The 19,970-nt window shown below is 44.4% G+C and overlaps 4 protein-coding genes, 1 long non-coding RNA gene and 1 other non-coding gene across 12 annotated transcripts in view; 2 read left to right on the forward strand and 4 right to left on the reverse strand.

Moving 5' to 3' along the window:
- Positions 1-1,066, reverse strand: part of LOC144410317 (uncharacterized) — a 62,561-nt gene extending 61,495 nt beyond the window's left edge. The window contains exons 1-2 of the long non-coding RNA XR_013468285.1: positions 339-1,066; positions 108-177 (exon numbers count right to left, since the gene is read on the reverse strand). This is a non-coding gene — a long non-coding RNA (uncharacterized LOC144410317). The remainder of the gene's footprint in view (positions 1-107; positions 178-338) is intronic.
- A 2,028-nt stretch (positions 1,067-3,094) lies between these two features.
- LOC120822234 (uncharacterized) lies at positions 3,095-5,162 on the forward strand. Its single transcript, XM_040181737.2, has 4 exons — positions 3,095-3,485; positions 3,817-3,867; positions 3,988-4,139; positions 4,238-5,162. Exons 2-4 carry the CDS (start codon positions 3,854-3,856, stop codon positions 5,074-5,076), a joined length of 1,005 nt encoding a protein of 334 aa, XP_040037671.2. The 5' UTR covers positions 3,095-3,485; positions 3,817-3,853; the 3' UTR covers positions 5,077-5,162.
- Positions 5,163-5,504: 342 nt separating this feature from the next.
- larp7 (La ribonucleoprotein 7, transcriptional regulator) lies at positions 5,505-10,278 on the reverse strand. 4 transcript variants are annotated; one of them, XM_078106363.1, is made up of 13 exons: positions 10,051-10,278; positions 9,460-9,653; positions 9,265-9,365; positions 9,086-9,169; positions 8,826-8,990; positions 8,635-8,737; positions 8,164-8,472; positions 7,830-7,983; positions 7,590-7,726; positions 7,376-7,488; positions 6,774-6,933; positions 6,210-6,301; positions 5,505-5,896 (listed from the first exon to the last, which is right to left on the reverse strand). In XM_078106363.1, the coding sequence occupies exons 2-13, from the start codon at positions 9,650-9,652 to the stop codon at positions 5,819-5,821; spliced, it is 1,689 nt and encodes a 562-aa protein (XP_077962489.1). In that variant the 5' UTR covers position 9,653; positions 10,051-10,278; the 3' UTR covers positions 5,505-5,818. The 4 variants fall into 4 exon arrangements, with proteins under 4 accessions (XP_077962489.1, XP_040037668.2, XP_040037670.2 ...); XM_040181734.2 differs by having other exon boundaries at positions 8,164-8,505; positions 10,051-10,245; XM_040181736.2 differs by having other exon boundaries at positions 9,460-9,670; positions 10,051-10,198.
- Positions 10,275-15,278, reverse strand: LOC120822231 (NACHT, LRR and PYD domains-containing protein 3). Of its 2 annotated transcripts, none has more exons than XM_040181733.2 (6): positions 14,782-15,278; positions 12,878-14,600; positions 11,896-11,979; positions 11,698-11,781; positions 11,149-11,226; positions 10,275-11,057 (listed from the first exon to the last, which is right to left on the reverse strand). In XM_040181733.2, the coding sequence occupies exons 2-6, from the start codon at positions 14,542-14,544 to the stop codon at positions 10,739-10,741; spliced, it is 2,232 nt and encodes a 743-aa protein (XP_040037667.2). In that variant the 5' UTR covers positions 14,545-14,600; positions 14,782-15,278; the 3' UTR covers positions 10,275-10,738. The 2 variants fall into 2 exon arrangements, with proteins under 2 accessions (XP_040037667.2, XP_040037665.2); XM_040181731.2 differs by having other exon boundaries at positions 14,778-15,242.
- trnai-aau (transfer RNA isoleucine (anticodon AAU)) lies at positions 10,559-10,632 on the forward strand. Its single transcript has one exon. It is a non-coding gene; the product is annotated as a tRNA-Ile (tRNA).
- Positions 15,279-15,386: 108 nt separating the features above from the next.
- Positions 15,387-19,970, reverse strand: part of LOC120822230 (ADAMTS-like protein 1) — a 72,198-nt gene continuing 67,614 nt past the window's right edge. For 2 of the 3 annotated variants that reach the window (XM_040181727.2, XM_040181729.2), the window contains 6 exons: positions 19,812-19,939; positions 18,961-19,075; positions 18,507-18,711; positions 18,134-18,243; positions 17,773-17,993; positions 15,387-17,192 (listed from right to left, as the gene is read on the reverse strand). In XM_040181727.2, coding sequence (XP_040037661.2) covers positions 17,083-17,192; positions 17,773-17,993; positions 18,134-18,243; positions 18,507-18,711; positions 18,961-19,075; positions 19,812-19,939 — 889 coding nt within the window. In that variant the 3' untranslated portion in view covers positions 15,387-17,082. The remainder of the gene's footprint in view (positions 17,193-17,772; positions 17,994-18,133; positions 18,244-18,506; positions 18,712-18,960; positions 19,076-19,811; positions 19,940-19,970) is intronic. The other variant, XM_040181728.2, reaches the window with a different exon arrangement.

Consider the following 19,970-nt stretch of genomic DNA (forward strand, 5'->3'; position numbering starts at 1 on the left):
CTCAAAACTCTGGAGTGAGTCCGAAAAACATGCTTCATATGCAGCACAGCAGCAGGAAAGCAACGAGCAGGACGCGGACGGGTTTTGGGGAGGTGGGAGTTGTTTACCTGGAGGGCAGCTGCATTCAGGGGACGTTTGTCGCGCAGTCCGGATCTTGACAAAATTCTCATAGGAGCGCTGAAAATGTCAAAAGAACATTCATTTTCATTCATTCGACCACGATGCTTTAGATTAAATTATACCAGCTGAGGTTTTCTGGAACGTTGTCACTTTATGGGCATGCAAAAAAAAAATGCACAAACAATCAACAAGCGCAAGTGCGAGACCCCAACGTTTACCTGGGAGAACAGCTCGTCCACTCTTCGGTCGATCAATGAATTTAAATCATCCACGGAGTAGCCAGGAGCGCGGACGAGGCTTTGCCCGTCATTCCCGCTCTGCAAGTCCACGACCCGGTTCTTAACGTCAGCTGCGTTAATGCTCAGAAGAATGCAAAAGGCGATGGACGCCACGGAGCACAACGACGAGATTATGTTCAGCGCGGCAGTCGCGCGGCACCGTTGTCGCTTCTGGGGCGCCACTTCTTTCTCCATCTTCTCCACGCACTTGGATGCTCCTCTTGCCTCCGCGATCTCCATTTGAAGTACGAACTCACGCGCGCTCGTCGGGCGCAAGCTGCATTTGGCGCGGAGTCACGAATGTTTTGGTACAGCGGGGTTTTTTTTGCGCGTGTGAAAGTGTGCCCGCCTGCCTGGCTGGCTTTGCTGGCTGTCTGCTTGCGACGTTCACGCGGAGTGACTCCGTTGGGGGGGGCGGGGGTCGCAGCGGCGGATGGATGAGCAGCACTCAAGCCGAGACAAGTCCACCTGCACCGACGGTTCCTGCAAACTTGTTGCGCCGAGCCGGCTCGCTGCACAGTAGTCCGCTGCACGGGAAATTGCTACAATGCACAATCAAGTAGACGGCTGAGGGAGACGGGGGGGGGGCGAGGGCAGTGCGCATGTAGTGGAGACGGCGTTACCACTCTACCAAGAGCTTTTCCACCGCCGTGCAGCCATGCTCCCCCTCATTACGGCAACAACACGCCTCCAATGTGCGCTGGCTGATTAGCATAATTTATTGACACGCTCCTTTTGCGCTCTCCGTTTACTGCATTTCGGTCTCCAGTTATCGAACAGAACGCTGTGTAAAAATGACGCGATTACTTTTTGTATTTTTTTTTTGGTAGGGCAGCAAATACTTACACACAATAAGTCAGTCATGGAATGATGATGCTGTCTAACATTGAAGGGTTAAAATCTCTGCGGTCAATGTACGGGGACGTTGTTTTTATCGCTTTTGGCCGTGGCGCTGCGTAAAAACGCACGGCAAGCTCTCTTCCTGGGTCTCTGGTTGGAGAGGCGCTCACTGAAGGGTGCAAATATCACATCTTATTGATTGCGTGTGTTCAGTAGACACCACGCAGAAGGAAGAGAGCCACAGAGCCCGCAGTGGGCAACCAGGGATGCGGGCGTTAAGCGAACCCGCAGTCTGTAAACCTTCTGTCCTGGTTGATGCCGTGAATTCTGATCAGATGGCAGTAAATATCCATCCAGACTGAAGTATTACTCGCAAAGACTGTGGAATGGGGCTAAACGTGCACCTCAGATGGTCTGCGAGGAATTGGTTTAAATGTTTCTGCACTTTATTCACCATGCTCCACATTCATAACTCAACTCTTTATATGAATGGCACAATGATAACAATCTAATATATATTTACTCAGTTTACAGAAGCCTCAATAGAAATAGTCCCCTCTGTGCCAGAAGGCTGACAATTCAATTCAACGTGCCCTGCTAGTTTGAGCTATATTTAATGAACAGCCATATATGCATCTATCCACACACAGCATGCTGTCTTGAGTCATAATCAATAAGTCGTTCTTCATATGCAGTCCCGAATTTAAAATAAGGACTTCATTATCCAGAAACCTCCCCATGCTCCTAACTTGTTATTTTGAAGTTTCTCTTCACAGCCCTTTTGCCTTTTCATTTCTGTGAAAATAGTTCTTTACTTCAAAGAACTGTTTTCAATGTGGGTTTTACTTATCAGTGCAGTTTTCGTCTTTTTTGTAGTTTATGGCTGGATTAATACTTTAGCTCTCAGATGTTCTACATTCCAATATTTCAAGTCCTATCTAATCCATCAGGTTTTAAGATGATATAATAAAATCAGCATCTCTCTGGCACGCAATTCAGAACTAAGTAAAATAAAAATTGCATTTATTTTTTTTGCACCTTGTCAGAGGCAAATTAACATAAACCATCCTAAAGCAATTTCATTTCATTTGTTTGCAGGGACAGCGAGGCAGTATTGTGTTGTTGCACAACCCTCAGAAAATCAGACCCTATTTGTCACGATTCTTCATACAGGGAGAATTCCACGAGACAGCAAATGGCCACAGGTGACTCTGATTATTCTACCTGATTATTCTCAGGTGAAAGACTGCTTGGTTGATGTGACCCTCGCTGGCTCTGCTCCACCTGAGCACAGGGCGAATCAGTCACAATCACTGGCAGCACCTGTGTGTATGTATTACTATTTGATGTTTGCTGTCACATCGGTTTTATCTATGTTTTGGTTTGTGCTGTTCTAGGCCAAATAAAAAAGCATTGTTGTAACTCATACATGGTTTAACTCATGTCATGTCATGTCATTATGTCATGTCATGTCATTATGTCATGTTCAGTAAAAGATCTGTGTATTGTGCCTTTTTTTGCCAGGAAAAAAATATATATATAGGAGTTATAACAAAATGTGGACCAGGAGCTGAGATTCGGACGCCACCTACTGGACAAATACAGAAACGCCCTTGATGTTGTAGGTTCCATAATCCATAATTTAACATTTGTACGAGGAGAAATCCCCATGCGTGCAAGTTCAGCAGTTCACGAGGTCAACATCCCCCCTTCTCTCATTTGCGAGCCTTCTTTACAACCGTTCCTCTTTTCCTTTTTTTTTGGGACCAACACAAAGTGACAGATGGCTTCCTGCGACAAGGTCACGTTGCAGAACGCACGACCGCACTTTGCATGTTCAGCAAAAAAAAAAAAAAGAGCTCGGAATAAAAATCCAGTCAAACGCAACATCATCTCATGAGGGTGCCAAACTCCTCGGTATATTAAAAAAATGTATATCTCTTCCACTTTGTGCAACAACTTCAGGGCTATTTGGAACCTTCCCTCGCAGTCCTCCCCTTGACAACCGGCCTGCATCACAATAATCCACTGGTGTTTATTTTTAGAAGCGCTCGGCCGCTGCACACGCACACGCACACGCGTGATCCTCCGGTCAATAATTCATACGTCGCGGCCGCGGCAGCGGCGCGAAACACACTGCGGCTCCAGCCAGGACGGCAAACAGCGCAGCGCGTGACGAGAGACGCGCCAAAACTACTGCGAGGCGGGAAAAGGACGCAGCGACACGCCACGCGGGCCCCCTGTGAGGTGAGCGGATCGGTCGGAATTGAGGTTAAGCTGTGGTGAGGAAGACGCAAAATATAGTTGGACACCAGCTTGTTTTTTTTTCAAAATGTCGTTTTCTTTTAAATGGAAGGTGTCTGATCTGTGAGTGAGGAGTTTTGTTGAGAAGGTGGATTCATACTGTGTGGTCAGGTGTTACCCCTGCAGGGCTGGGAGCTGATTTAAACATTAAATTAACTAAAGTTTGATTATCTTTGTGGGCAGGTAAGTGCTAAATCAGGGAAGACAAACAATCGCAGTGTTTTTTGACAATATCCGTAACAATTAAGACATATCTCATCATTTTGTCTCACAGAGTGACTAATCCTCAACTGAAAAGGACAAGTGACAACATGACCACTATGAGGTATTATCTTACGTTTTTGTCTGGACACGTCAGATTGAAACTACATTTTCTCAATTAAAACTAAACATGTATAAAAAAATTAAAAAAAATTAAAAACAGCCAAATTACCATGTGTTTCAGGTCAATCTACCAGACCCACAAATGGATCAAACCACCTCCACCACCATCGGCGACTCCCAAAGGCCACCGGAGAGGCAGCGGCAGCATCGCACAGATGTACTTTGAAGCAAACCAGAAGACATCCAGGGAGGACTACACAACAGTGTACCAAAGTAAGCAGTGTTCAGCATCGGTACCTGTTCTATTGAACCACAGACATACATGCACCCCCCCCCCCCCCAGGTTCACTCTCGCTGTCGCTTATTTTCAGGGGATTTCCCAGTGTGGAAAGTGCAAAAGTGCCTCCCGTTCAAGCAAGCCAACAGCTTCCAAGTGGAACTGGGATTAGTTCTCACCGACGATCCCTCCAAAAGTCGCTCTCAGAAAAATTCGGTTCAAGGTGGAGCCAACTCGAAGCCGGTCCCACCTTTTGAAAGGGTCACCTGCTACAGATCTGACTACGTCAGCCACCCAGTGCAGAGCACCGTGAGGGTGAAGCCTGTGCACAACACCAAAGGTCTGCTCTCTCATCCCGCCCCGTCTTCCAAACCAGAGGCGGCAGGGGAAGTGGACAAAGACATTTTTGATGGAAACGGGGCATTATGTCCAGAGGTCAACAACTGGTTCCCTGAAAACTACCTCCAGGGGACAGGCCGAGCCCAAAACACGAGTCCACCCGCAGACCGTCCGGAACACACGTACACAGGCGCCAACCTGGTTCGGGCATCGAGGAAAGCCAGAGAGGGAGACAGGCATCGCTTGTGGGGGACAACCATGAAGGAGGATTACAAACATTGGAAGATGTCACCGCTCTCCTCCGTCCGTAAAGACCCCAACTGGCCCGAGAGACCCACCTTTCCACCGGGCCCACCCGAGCCCGCCGAGCGCCGCGCCACAACTCTGACGCCGTCCGCCACCAAGGCGACTCAGTGTCCTGCCGAGAACAGAGCGCGCGCCTCCTCGGACCCCAACCCCCCAGGCACACGCGGGTCCAGGACGTGCTGGACCAGCTCTTTCGACGGAGGAGGGACTTTGGCCGACGGCGGAATCGGTGGGGGGCCCAATGAGTGCCACCAAATGATCAGCTACATGACTTCTAGCCAAAGCTGAGCGGTTGTGGAGAGCCGGCCCGATGAGATGTGGGCCGGCGACCCACCACATCAGGTAGCCTCTGAATAAAAAGCCATTAACGCAACTGAGATTATGTAACGGCAGCTATTTTTATACCATTAAGCGGCTCACTGATACTCTTAAGCACAACTCATTTTGAGTGTTATGTAATCTACTTATTTGACAGCATTTTATATATCGCGGTTGGGAAACAAGTTACACAGCGCCATGCGGTCTTTCACAGCAATTACTGAATAGCGTATAAATAAATGAATCTGGTGGGATCAGTTGAACTTTTCATCTATGATGAACAACAACAATCGTTTGGAGTGAGCACACGGTCAATGCTTATTATTCATTTTAAACTCAAACTATATAGCAAGTGCACCCATGTCATCAATACCAAACAATGACTGCTGTAATGATAAAAAAAAAATGATATTTTTATTAAAAAAACAAATAGGCAAATATCCTGAAAAGGAAATGCCATGACCTGGACACCTCTTAACGGTAAAACCATTCACATACATAGCAAAAGACATAATCTTTCTATTTAAAAAAAGTAATCAATACAAAAAAAAAAAAGTTGCCCAACTGTCTCTATGCGTAGCAGCTCCAGTGCGAACGAAGGAAGAAAAAGGGACATTTTTAACTAGTTCCTCAGGTACACATTAACATCAACTGTCCTCTTCACAAATCACATTACGTAAAATCCGTATAGTTAAATGTGTGCCAGCAGCGGTCAGTCTTCTTGGAAACGGATGTGCTTATAGGCCTCCTTGGCCCGGGCGAGGATGATTTTTTCTGCTTTGGCTATGAGCTGAGGTGATAAAAGAAAAGAAAAATGAGATGGCAAACGTTAAACAGGTCGGCAGCAGCGCTTTGACTGTGGTAGGTGACGGAGAGCGTTATTCCAGGTATTAATACGTATCCAAAAGAGGATTCAGGACGAGCTGTCAATACCGTGCATAATAAAAGTCAATCACATAAATGCCACATTAATTGAACTAGTCAAACTTCTGCAGACTTACTGTAAACATTTAGGAAATCAAAAAGGAATGATCCGTAGTATAATGCTGTGCACAGTAACATACATGTATATTTCGGTTTAAACATCTAAAGCATGATCTCACCTTCTCGGTACCCCTCTTCTTTTCCCTCGGACGATTGAGCTTGACTTGGCGGTCCACTAGGATCTTCTGCCAGTACCTCTGTTCGTGGTCACCTTTAAAAGTAATTTAAAGTAGACTTATCAACACAATGTTACCGGCGATTTAAATCAAAATACAAATCAACAATTAATAAGAAACCTGGTGGCTCAAATTATGACATTATGATCTCAATATTACTGTGTGTGTGTCTCCCTTTATTTCTACATACTTTTCATGGGAACATTTGTTTTGCTTTATACATGAAGGCATCTCTAAATATTCTTAACTCATCATGCCTCTTTGTTAATTGAAAACATGGGATTGATATGAGCAATGAAAACCGTTATAACAAAGCGGCGGACAGATGATGACTCACATTTTAACCGACATCACTCGGACCCAAAGGCCAGGACGTCTCATTTTGTTAAATGCCTGGGCGTCCCGTGGGCGAGAGCACTCATAGTAGCGCAGAATAATGAGAAAGCGCCCTGAGAGACGTGCACAATAAGTTCTACCGTGAACAAAGGACAGGGGGGGTATGCATACCTGCCAGGATCTCCACCTTCCAGTTGTGCGCTTTCTGAAGCTCTCCTCTGGCGTCGCTGGCGGCTTTAGCGTCCTCCGGGCTGTTAAAGCGGATGTGACCCTCAGTGTCTCCTTCCAAGGTGTCTACGTAAGCTACTGGGGCCAATTTGGACAGAGCTTCCTACATTGAAATCCCAAATCAAGAACGTTTGTTAGTAACCTGACAGATCTATGCTGACACTGAATCGCTTTGTGCATAAACAAATAAACCCGTGTTGCTAACTTTACATCACATGGAGGACCTGACACGCTTTTCTATTTCCAAACTATTAATTTACAAAAACCTGATTACATTTTTTGCTTTAAATCCAGAAGAGAGGCAAAGCGCCTTCCTCAATTTCACATCATACTTTTGTAACATCACGTAAAACCTGCACATCAGAAACTTGTTGTTGTGGGAAATTGTTGTTTGGGAATGTGAAACTGTTATTAAAGCAAAAAAAGGCAATGACTTGAGATTTAGAAAGTGCAGTTTGTCATTTCTTATGATGTGATCATCTGGACATCGACGGCGTGGGTGACTGCCAGCGGGCCTGACGAGAGGGCGGCAGGTCACATCGTACCTTGATGAACGTCCTCCCTGGCAGAGGCTTGTCGCCTGTGATCTTCACGATGACGCCGCTGGTGAACTGAGGGCCGTCGTTAGGCCCCGCCTCACTTTTCTTACTCTTCTCAGCTAGAAGACAAAATGTTGATGTCAAATGTGGTGTCGATACCAAATAACGTATCTGAATAACTGGAACTACTGCGACAATTGGGGACAAAAGTCGTTCTTACCATGTTGAGGATCCTTTCCCGTCTCCCTTAGCCTCTTGCGCTCCTTGTGATCAATCTTAGAGATGCACTTCTTCAAGGACGTCATGCTGCTCTTCTGCAAGGCCAGGTACTCATCCTTCAACTTGAGCCACTCTTTCCTAACGCAGCCAAAAGAGGAACAGAGTCAATCGTCAGCGTCCCCTGGGTTTTTCACATATTGATCATATTGTTGACGCGTGACGAATGTAGGTGGGACCGTACTTGGATAGAACTCGAAGGGGGATGACTTCTTCCCCTATTTTCAACTTTTCCTTGTGTTTCTTCTTTCTCTTCCTCTTCGCTTTAACAGCTGAATCTTCTCCGTTTTCTTTCCCTTCCTCAACGCCTCCCTCCGTGTCATTTTTATTGCGTGTACCTAAAAAAAAGGGGGGAATAACATGGTTGGGATTTCAACTAACTCATGGTTACATTGCAGTTTCACTCATCACGCGTCATCTATTTGGGAGGAAGTAAACAGAGCGAAGGGGGAAAAGGGAAAGATTTATATCATTACTTGCGTTTCATCTCAATTTGTCCAGATACTATAATGACTCACTAGGCTTAGTTAAATCGTTGTCCTTCTCTCCAGCTTTACTTTCACTCGTCCTCCTCATTTTGGACGGCACGTCACTTCCGGATCCCTCCGCTGTCTGGGACCGTCGTCTTTTTTTCTCCGACGGTTTGTTGGGCGTCTTATGAGCGGCAGCGACATCCGATTCAGAATCTCCCGCCGCCGACCGCCTCCTCTTTGGCGCCGACGGTTCGGCTTCCTTATCCCGCTCTTTGGGTTCTTCAGCAAGAGTCTGTGACGCGGCACCTTCTTTCTTTTTCTTTCGCTTTCGTTTTTTCTTCTCCTCTTCTTCACCTGTCGCACAGGAACGTGAAGTCACGGGAATCTCTACAACAAAGTGTATCAAAACTTTTTTTCCCCCCCCTGGTATTTTGCATGAATCACATTTCTAATGGGATTTCCAGTTTCTGGAAGCTAGAGAGAATTACTGAAGTTACTTTTACTATATTATCGTACCTGGTGGTGGATTGTCGGCGGGTTGGGGAAGGGGCTTCCCACGTTGCATCTTGGGGAAAATCCCTGGCTTCCTGGGAGCATCTTCAGGGGGGTTGTTCAGCATCTGTTTTCAAACGTCAATATTGTCCATGAGGGTTTTGCTCCGGCCAAAAAAGGCAAACTAAGTAATAACATTTCATTGAAGTCATCACCTCTATGGCTTTCTGTGCATGTTCCCCCTTCTCAAACTCTATGAAGGCAAAACCTTTGGGGTCCCCCGAGGTCTTGTATCTGGGGATGCTAACATAAACCACATTCCCGCATTTTGTGAAGACTTTCTCTATCCAGCTGTGCGTCACATCCTTGGGCAACAGTTCCTTTAGGAACAAAAAGGACAGAAAGGTATTGTTTTATCATCCAAGAGTATTGTTAATGACAGCAGGGAAATATCATTTAAAAAAACATGTTTTACCACATAGACGGTGCGGCCGTCAACATCATTTGGCACGTCTCCGATCGGCAGCTGACGCCTAACTTTATCGCCTTCCAGGTTAACCTGAAACAAAACGGTTAGGCTCATGGGACGTTAGCTGGAAGCACAACCACTCAAAATATCAAAACATTAATGGGAAAAGATTGTCTGCGTCGTACCTCGACTACAGATGAATTTTTCAGCGCTCTTGCAATCAGCTTGGTGTCACACGTCAACTTCTTCATTCGGTTGAAGCTCGCCAATACGGACAAATCAACATCTGAAAATAAATGACACATTTGCTTCAATGTTTAAGTCAAAATCCAGCGTGGCGTGGCTGATGTTGATGCAGCGCGGTATTGACGTGCCCTTACATCCATCATCGGACTCCTCGATGAGTCTCTTCATGAAACGGTCCTTGTGGAGGTTGACGTCTCCGAACCAGAAGTCCACTTGCCTCCTCACGTCACCCAGCAGCTGCTTAACACGGGACCTCTTCTTCTTCTCGATCTCCTTGTTCTTGCTGCGGAGCGCCGCCTCGCCGGCCTCCCGCTCCGTGTCGATCATCCTGCGGGGGGTGAGAGACTGTAACAACACGATGGCACCCGGTGAGCGACGTTCACGGTGCGTTTACGTGCGAGGTTACTTCCACGGGGAAGTCTGTTAGTGGAAGGATTATAGCTATTTTGGGGAAGATGGACCTTGAATAGCATAATCATTATACGATGCGTTGCTAGTTGGGGATGCGTCGTGAAATTCGCATTTGGCTAATCCTAACTAACGTTTGGGTCTGCGCAGCTAGCCAATTGTTCGTTAGCTATTGACCCTTAACCTTAGCAAGCAGTTGTTGCGGTTGTGTGCGAGTTCGCGGGCACTGACCATTTAAAAAAACGCTCACGACCAGTGTATATTAATTATAAGCAAACCCCTAACGTAGAATTGAATTCGGCCGACAATCAACTCACCTTCTTTGAGACGAGGAAACCGTCCCGTTCGACGCGATGCAGACACACACAAACAAAAACAAGGAGTTAAGTTAGCTCGCTGGCAACGTCATAGGAGCGAAATGAACTCACTGCGTCCATCGGGGTGTCGCATGATATATTCGTCAGAGCAGAATCAGGTTAGGCAGTTTGAACAACTTCCGGTAAATGACTCCAAAATAAGGTGAAACATAAGCCTTGAATGCAATTGTTTGAATGCAAGTTTCCACATTTTATTGCAAATTGTGCACAAGTCACAGGCTCACTTAAACTCACTCACTTAAATAAAGTCAAGACATTACATGCATTAGGACGGAAGCGAAAGGAATTTACTCGAATATAAATAAAAATTAATACTTATTTAAAGTAAACACAAAATAATATATGGTAGTATATATAGCACAGAAATAGTGTCTAATGAATACAGTTATTTTTAGTTATTATCTAACGAGAGTATAAATATATATATAGTCGACGGCTTGCCTCACGTGGCCGGTTAGCTCAGTTGGTTAGAGCGTGGTGCTAATAACGCCAAGGTCGCGGGTTCGATCCCCGTACTGGCCATAATCCTTTTTCTTTCTCGTCCTTCTTATTGAGCCATCAATTTTTTTTAGAATATGATTATTTATGTACTAGCTTATAACCCAAAGGATCAGAAGTCATTTGACTGTTAGTGATTCAACATCTGTTCAAACTTTTTGAGCTTCCTGCTCATGTCGTCCTCAGTACAGCACTCAATCCTTTGCCTGATGAGCTGTGATAGTTGCTGGTAGAAAGTCTTTGCCCACTGGACCTCTAAGCAGCGGACTGATATGTTGCACACTTTGCGGAGTACCATCAGTAACTTCTCATTGCTGCTGACCTCGCACCGTTTGTAGACCCATTCTCCCCACGCCGTCCACATACCATCTTCTGTAAAACTAACAGTTATGCTTTCTTGGGGGCAAAAAAAGTATGGATCTGTGTCAGTCAAGTCATTCCATATGGCTCTGTATGAAGAGGGAATACAAAAAGCATAAAAATATGGATATTGTGGAAGTATGTTTGAGAATCACATATGAATAAGACAATGTGACTTACACAATTGTTTTCAGAGGGTTTGGGGTCAAGTCACTGAGTGACAGCAGTCCTTTGTAACTAACTCGGTTTCCCTCCATCCTGTGAAGGGATGTAGCTTTGAGTAAAATGTCCTAAATCATGCATTAAATGTTTGAGACATGAATAAATACTCAAGCAAATATGACTCCAAATCAGAAATCATATTTAGCATTATTATCCCCTGTAAGAAAATAATTGATTATATCGATTACAGTTGATGGTGCCGACAATCGGGCATTTCCTCAATGCAACAGCTTGTCCTTTGTCAGAATAAGGCGTCTGCACTATTTCGGTGGATGTAATGCTTGGTGTCTAGTCAGCATCGTTTAAAGGCTACACAATGGAGCCAATTAATTATATATATATATATATATATATATATATATATATATGTGTCTTCTTGTTTTAATGTACAGCTATTATACAGAACTGGAGAGACGTTTTTCTTTATGATTTCACCCTTGTCAGCTTTTAAGTTAAAAAAAAAACACACAATTCCGGAAAGACACTTCCCCAGAATAAGTTCCTTACCACAGCTCTTGTAGTTTTCTTTTTACCCCTATGGCACTAGAAATAGCCAGTAGTTCATCATCGCCGATGTCTGACCATCCAAGACTAAAAGGAGAAGTGTGAAACATGTCTGGATATTATTATATTATAGTTATTGTCAAGTAATAATTATATGATAATACATATTGATTTTCTTTGCAAAATCAATTGAAATCTTACCCAAGGTGGGTTATACTTTCTGACACGTGCAGCACATCCGCAATGACATGAGCTGTGTTCATATCAAGGTTGTTTTCTCCAAGCCTTTAAAATGAAAATGAGGAATTAGGGTGCAGCCCGCATTATATTTTCCTCAATGCTGTGTTGGTGATTTGCCTACTTCCCGATGCGTGCAGAGCGATATGCTACACAAAATTGCAGAAGCACCGGGACCGAAAAGTGGCAGGAGGCAGGTTTCTTTTTCAGAAATGCTAACTTTATTGAGAAATTAGCAAAACACAGCGACTTGAAAGTACAGCGTCTTAAATAAAGTAATGCATCTCTTTTATCTCGGCAATTTCCTTCTTTGGCTAAATACGAGGCGTATATGATCGGAACATGCCTTCCACAGACTGGCAGGCCGTTCATATGATCGGAACATGGCGATATTCAAAGTGGCATGGCAACGCTTAAACAATAGAGAGCGACATATGTGACATGAGTCGAAGGGAAGTACAAACACGTTGTTCCCGTTGATTACTCAGACTGCCTGCGGACGGTTATCCAAACATTGGCCAAAGGACCTGTTTCAGGCTTTATAAGCAAATACAGAATCCCTTGGTCTTCATTTCTAAAGCCTCTTAGCCATTTAGCCAAAGAAGGAAATTGCCAAGATGAAAGAGATACACCACTTTAGTTAAGACGCTGGGCTACTTTCAAGTTGCTGTGTTGTGCTAATTTCTCAATAAAGTTAGAAAAAAACAATTATGGTCGTGGTAGATACTCATTTACATGGGATTTGCATGAGGGGGAGGAGTCTGGTCCATGTCACTACATAACCAACTGAGATCGGTTTGTGCCGTTCTGAAAAAGGTACCCGGCCTCTTGCCACTTTTCGGTCTCGGCGTCACTCCAAAACTGCAAATATTGAAAACTGAGCCAGAGAATATGAAAACTGAGCCAGAGAATGAGACAGTGTAAACTACATTCATGAAGAACTCACCACAGTTTGTTACATCTGAGCAGCAGGGGCTGAATGTCTCGAAGCGCCTCACAGCTTACTCCTGTGCCCGTCAGATCCAACTCAGATATTTCACCTTTTGTAAGGTTCAGGAAGTACTTGATGGCATTGTAATCCATTTGGGAGAGTGTTTCGTCGCTGACATTCACTTGCAACGTCTTTGGCTGCACGCTGAGGGCCAGAGAGGGGTCCTGCTGTTCAAACAGACAGTGTAAATGGTTTAGGATATGGGCCCCACTCTCACAGACCGTTGTTAGCTCTCTGATGATCCTCTGTCGATAGTTGTCCACTTTGTCCTTCTGGCAACACAGCCCCACCTGCCTTGAGAGAAGGTTAGCGTTACGTTCAGAGAGGATTCCAGAAAGGAAGCGGTTGAACAGGTCCAAATGTCCGTTGTTGGATCCCTCCGCAAGATCTGCGCCGTGTTGAAGAACGTCGGGCAAAGGGTCATCCGTCACTGCATAATAAACCGCAGCGAAGAACTCTTGAACAGTGAGGTGCGCGAAGGAGTAAACCTCCTCCGTGCAGCCGGGCTCTTGTGAGACTGTCTTGTCCAGAAAGGTGCTAACGAGGCTGCATCCCCCCAACGCTGCGACATCTCCGTCGCTGCCGTAGAACAGAGTTTGATGCTCCAGCAACTTTTGGAAGGCCAACCGTCCCAGCTTCAGCACGACATCGGACAGCGGCTGAGCGGCCATTGCTCCTTGCTCCCGGCCGAAGGGTTCGGCTCTCGCTTGAGTATGAGAGCGAAGCAAGGCCACCAGGTACTGCACATAAATGTCGGTCATGGTCTTGGGTTTCTCTTCACAAAGGTCTTTGCTCTCTCTAAGGATGCAGCAGACAATGTAGCAGAATGCAGGTATGTAGCACAGCGTCAGCATTAGCTCATTGGCCGACACCACTGCAAAGGTGCTCTCAGCTATGGCGCGGTCCTGGAAATAACGGAAGAAGAAGTCTTGAACTTCAGTCAAGGAGAAGCCAGCGATGAGCACGAAGCGGTCGATACAGCCCACGGGGATGTGGCTGATGGCTGCTGGTCGGCTTGTGAGCAAGACAGAGGCGTTGGGAAGCAGCTCACCGTGCATCAGACTCCCGAAGACCTCCACCACCTCTCCCACTTCCTCTGGCTCCGTCACAAACGTCTCGACGTCGCAGCTCCTGTAGTGTCTGAACTCATCGAAGCCGTCTAAGATGATCAGCAGTTTGTGGTCATTCGCTAAAATGTTATCCAATTCCTTAGCGAGGTGCCTGTTTTTACGCAAGACCAGCTCACGGAAGTTTACAGTCTTGTCAATCAGATTCAGATCTCTGAAGGTCATGTGAATGATGAAGTCAAATCCAAGATGGCTCTTGTTCCTCCCAAAATCAAACAGCATTTTCTGCACAAGGATGGTTTTCCCAATGCCGGCCACCCCGGACACCAGAACCTTCTTGACAGGCCTATTTCCATGCGCACTTGAAAAGAGTTCGGCTGGGGAGATTTTCTGCTTCACCGCTGACTTCTGCTGCAAAGATAGTCGCTTTTGTCCGAACGTCAGCACCTCATGTCTTTTTTTCTCCAAGCCCTGGTGTCCGTCGGCCAGCAACAGATTGACATAATGATCAGAAAAAAGGATTTTCTCTCCGTGACGAGTGTTGTAGAAGAGCATGCTCTCACTCCGACGGCTGAGGACATCTTTATGCTTTTGTTTGACTTTGTTATACTCTGGAAATGACAAGATCCATGCGATTGGTGCTTTGTGCCAACTGTATATCATATTAAACTGTGCTCAACGAACACCACCACCACCACCATGTACGGTTAACGAACAAAGCAATGCTAAAACAAGTGTTTGACTCATATTATTGTCATCTTAAATGAATGTAACAATGAATTGCATACCTACGGACTGATCTGTGCTTCCTTCCTGGGGGTGCGTCTGTGTCTCTTGCTGATGACGGCTGATTGAGAGGAAAACCTTAGCTGCTTCCTCGCCTTTACAGGTCAGGATATCCAACACCGTCCTCACTCTGGCCCGGGCCCCCAGCTTACACAATACCTCCTCGCGGTCATCACGGGTGAACAGTTCACGACCTACTAAGATTTCCAGCAGAGAGTCAATCCGTCCTTCCAGTTGGTCAACGAGGGAAACTCGCAGAGCCCCGAGAGCTGTCAAACAAGAATTGCAACCATCCTCTTCCACCATCACTAATCTGAAATGATCCTCAGAAAGTCATCAGGCTATGGCGCTAGGTTGGGTTTTAGTCTAGAATCATGCGTAGGAATTTCCTCTCATAAGTTAAAGGGTATCCCGTGAACGAAGAAATGTGACAACATTGGGTTTCGGTGACAGAGCTGTTGTGTAATAACACAACCGACTTGAGCGCCTTGTTCTTCCTGTTTAGAGTAGAACCTCCCATTTCAGTGTCACATGCTCTGCAAGTTTCGCATGTGAGGTGAAATGAATGGATTGGCGAAAATAAAATACACTGCAGTCAGAACCACAAAAGATTATGAAAGGAATGTATTCAGTTTTATTTAATAATACATCAGGCACAATAAAAAGCAACACATCAGTTTACCAGCAGATGGTCCCCCATGCATGCACATAAAACAACCTGCAGGGAAATGAATACTTAAAATCCACCCCTGTATTTACAAAACTATGCACAAGAACACACATTAAATAAATAGTTGAAAGGACAAAACAGATATCTACATAATTTAAGAGCAAAAGTAATGTTAATTCTGTTTTCCAAAGTCAAATAATCACACCTAGTTATCAATTAAAGTCTGTGTTGCACTTGATGATGAAGTATTGTGGAACTCATTTTAAACATAAAGTCAGAAGTGCAAACCTTGCCTGTCCTGAATAAGTATAGTACTTTAATGATGATCTTTAAAAAGTTCCCTCCTGTTTTAACTAATATCCAAATGTAACACAGAGTTCATATTTATACGTTTTAAATTTCCCTGACACTGAAATCTGTGCAAGAAAGAAGAGTTGCACAAGAACTGTTGTCCTAAGATGTCACACGAACGCTAAAATATAATTTGGCGGAGGGTGGAGGATAAACACGTCCACTCACCTCATGATCAAACGTCACAAAGTGGTTCAAGGGACATTTAAAAAAATAACTTTCCAAGAAACAACAACTCACAAAGCAAAATAGATTTTAACATTGTAACTTTAACAATTAGAAGGAACTCTACAAGCCATGTTCTCAACAATGACTTGGATGAGTTGAGTGCAAAATAAACTCTTTTTCAAAAATTGACTTGCTACTGTCACACACCTCCATAGTGCAACCCATGCAAGATACATCTTGATCATGTCCTACTTTTTATTCTACCAAAAATGCAGATACATGCTAAATTAACCAAAAGTAACATACAGATCATCGTCAACTTCCCCACGTGGCTCAAAACCAAGTATATTGCATAGAATGTATTCAAATATTCATCAAATTCTGGGCTTTTTGCAATGTTTGCCATTTCCCATTAATATGCAGCAATATGCTGCGTTTAAAAAACACTTCCAGCCATACCTCCATATGCTTATTTAGCATCCAAACTATTTATCAACACCTTTTTGGAGACCATCACAATGAAGAACAAACACACAACTATCCAGTGGTTAGAAAGAGTTTAGGTGTCTACCCAGAACCCCGTGGTATGAAGTCAATCATTGAAAAAAAAAAAAGAAGAGTGTTTTAGTTTCATATTTGTGAATTGTAAGCTGACAATATCCATTCTATTTTAGGAGCCAAGAAATGTTGATGCAATAGAACGTGGTGGTGCACCACCGCCGTCCCATTCTTTAAAAGAAAAAAAGAAGAACTAAAACTATACCAGATATAAATGTGTAGAGGTTCTTCTTTATGACCACTGAATAATCACATCTCTATCACTTATAATGGAAATATGACTCATATTAAGTTTGCAAAATTTAGGAAAGCTGTAGAACTTTTATTTCCTTAATGACGTAAAACTGAAGCTTAAATTAACAGGCCCGTCACTCCGTCCAAAAGGAATTTGATCACAACCACTGTCATTATGACCATGCAAACATTCCTCCACACTCAGGAATCCCCATCCAAGACTGATCATTGAAGACCGAAACGGGGGTCAAGGTATGAGGCTTAGGGGTTTCAAGTCTCTGTTGACCCTTGCAGGTCGTCCACGGCCCTCGTCTCATTTCCCCTCCTCAGGTGTTTCGGCAGGAATGACAGCAGCGGCTCTTAAACTGGGGCAGCGGACAAAGCTCCAGCTGTCGAACCTTCTCGCAGTACCTCGTGCTGTCTCGACACTCTCCTGCTGGAGTACAGTCATAATAGTTTAGTACACACACTCACTTTGAGCCTCTGCCCCGAGGCAGAAACCCTGTCAAATATCTGGCCATGCAGTTTTACATGAAGCGGATTTGATATAGCAACTTCTTAGTCTTCCATTATCCAAATACAGTAGAGGTTAGTGGAATTTCACAAGTTCTTTTCAAAGCACTAACAGATGTCAAAAGACATCAAATGTCCTCACAGGGATCACGTAAGCTGATTTGATAGGGCATGTCAGTGTGGATAGTTTTTTATTCTTTGTGAAACCACAAGACAAATTACTTGTCACTAAATGTTTGGTATTAAGGTGCAAGCAGAAATTTAAAAAAACGATGCTTTCAAACCTCAGCACATGAAACCATGCGCATGATGGGCTGGGCCCATTAAGGGCGATGGATCATTCTAGAATCCAGCTAATACTGTGCAAAGTTTTTTTGCATTTATACCATATTGAATATGCATCACTAGATGAATGAATGCAGGATAATTTTATAGCTTTGATTTTATCCAAGTTAAAAAAACAATCGTCTCCATTTTGACAAATCAACTTCTTTCCTTCTCACCTCTGCCACAGGACAAAATATTGCATCGTTGCCAGCTGGGAGGCCGAGGCCTCCACATGCAGTGATGTTCTCTTGCTGCCTTTCCAGTTCGGCGGTGCGCACAAGTCACCTGGCGTGAGCGGAAACCGTGGCGTCCACAGGTGGCGGTGCATTGCGTCCACGGTCCTACATGCCAGTGAAGGGTACAGGCCTCTGTGGAGCAATTCCTGAGGGAACTGGGCCTACGTATGCAAACATTTTTTAGACACTTTTCTCTTCTTGAGTGTCTTTTTCACCAACTCATGAGGCCTCAGTGTGCTTTGTATTATACATCTACATCACAGAGTAACTGTGTAAATGCAGCATGACATTAAATGTTCACCTCTGGAGTCCACTGCACATCCTGCAGGGGACTTTTGTGGCATTTGTGTCCTGGCAGTAAACGTGTCGTTGCTGTTTGGCCAAACCTGGTCCCACGCATTGGCCATGGCACTAAAAGAGGATTTACAAGCAAAAAAAAGACGTTTAATCTGGGAAATTATCATTATGCACTTGGGAAAGAGTTTATCCAGAAAAGGGGGACTTTCCTTACAACAACTATATGGTTTCAAGCAGATGAGGAGGGATTATTACAGGACCTCCCCTTTAAATAGTTTACAAATAGTACACAAAAAGTTATTTTGCAGGGAGGTGGATTGTGTTTTGACCAGATAAACGGCCTTGACAGAGTTGGTGGTCATTGAAACTAGACTCACTGCTCCCCAGTGGGTAGTGGCCCATCTGGCACAGGGCAGTAGGTTGCATTGCCTGTTGTCAGACGGTCTTCTCCCTGTGCTGAGGCAGTGCTTGCTCTCCACCTCTAGTGATCTTCCCTCAGGACCCTTCATGCAGCGGACCCTCCTGGTCTGGGACCCAGTCCCACAATTGGCTGAGCACGGAGACCAAGGATCCATTTGCCACCTAATCAACACCAAAGACAAAAATGGGACAGTAGTTAATAATGAAGTATTACTAATTTGGGTCTAGAAGTACTCTTCACTCATTTTCTTCTGTCTTGAGAAATTTTTGGATCATCTAAATACTTTACATTGAAATGTTGCAGCATTGGCTGCATGCAGAAATAACACTGCACTTCATTATAACGGAACATTTCAGTGAATCCCTTACAGAACGTTTCTAGTTTAACAGCATGCAGTAGTACCAAGATACCTGAGGGGGCAGGCTTGTCCACGGCACGACTCGACTGACTGGCTGCTGTTATTCCTATCAGAACAAATAGGACCGTTTGGTCCCGTACCATTACCGGGGACACAGTTTCTTCCACCTTGGAATAAAAAAACAACAACATTTTTGTGGTCTTTGATATTGCAGAATATTAACATATTGAACATATTTCTGCATTAATCTTATCAGTTCCGTTTGGAGGTTTACAAACATCTACATATCACAATATTCCTAGCTGAAGAGGCTTGCCTTTTGGGCGCTGACAGACCGGATTGTGTAATCAGTTAAATAGGTATAATTCATATTTTCACACTTTCTTTCACACAGAAAAAACACAGAGCCCGTTATCAAAAGGTTCAATATTATTTGAAGTTGTGAGCTGCTCTTTTCTGAGTCAGGCAAACAACGGATCAACATGGACCATGCAGGCATGATGGGCTTACTGCGATTGGGGGTAATTTCCGTTCACTGGTTGCAGAAATCCAAGATGTCGACGACCAAATAGTCAAACTCAAGGCTTCATAACGCCAGTCAACAAATCAAGCGTCACAATAACTGTCTACTTCTTTTAAACATATAAAGTGTAAGGGTTTTTAAACTGTTATTGACTGCCGACTGCTCAATGCTCTTAAGTGACTGACAGGAGCCACAACTTTTTCAGAAGCAAAGGATCTTTACTCAAAAAAAGTGGTACATTTCTTTATATTATATATAATATTTAGCTGCTACATCATATTTAATTTTGATATGCTACAGTGTTTTGACAATCATTATTCACACAACTTAATGATTATCCCAACATGTTTGCAGCAAGATGCTGTCTTTTTAGATTTTACCTTTAATCTGCAACCAGGACGAAAGAGATGTAGATCCGAGGCGGTTCCTGGCGGTGCACGTATACAGACCCTCATCCACCTTGATTGGAGACTGGATCCTGAGTGAGCCGGTGGACAACAAGCTCACTCTGCCAACACAAAGACAACGCAGCCCCTGAA

This window comes from Gasterosteus aculeatus, chromosome 7 (genome assembly GCF_964276395.1).
Source record: "Gasterosteus aculeatus chromosome 7, fGasAcu3.hap1.1, whole genome shotgun sequence".
Lineage (NCBI taxonomy): Eukaryota > Metazoa > Chordata > Actinopteri > Perciformes > Gasterosteidae > Gasterosteus > Gasterosteus aculeatus.

Bases quoted from the DNA above. Each gene is read 5' to 3' on its own strand.
- LOC120822234 (XM_040181737.2), top strand. The intron at 4,140-4,237 runs GTAAGCAGTGTT...GCTTATTTTCAG, and splicing joins CTACACAACAGTGTACCAAA to GGGATTTCCCAGTGTGGAAA.
- larp7 (XM_040181734.2), bottom strand. From the start codon at position 9,652: ATGATCGACACGGAGCGGGAGGCCGGCGAGGCGGCGCTCCGCAGCAAG. The intron at 7,984-8,163 runs GTGAGTCATTAT...CCTTTTTTTTAG, and splicing joins CAACGATTTAACTAAGCCTA to GTACACGCAATAAAAATGAC. The intron at 7,727-7,829 runs GTACGGTCCCAC...TGGCTGCGTTAG, and splicing joins CCCCTTCGAGTTCTATCCAA to GAAAGAGTGGCTCAAGTTGA.
- LOC120822231 (XM_040181731.2), bottom strand. From the start codon at position 15,081: ATGGTGGAAGAGGATGGTTGCAATTCTTGTTTGACAGCTCTCGGGGCT. The intron at 14,601-14,777 runs GTATGCAATTCA...TGTCATTTCCAG, and splicing joins AAGCACAGATCAGTCCGTAG to AGTATAACAAAGTCAAACAA. The intron at 11,058-11,148 runs GTAAGTCACATT...CTCTTCATACAG, and splicing joins AACCCTCTGAAAACAATTGT to AGCCATATGGAATGACTTGA.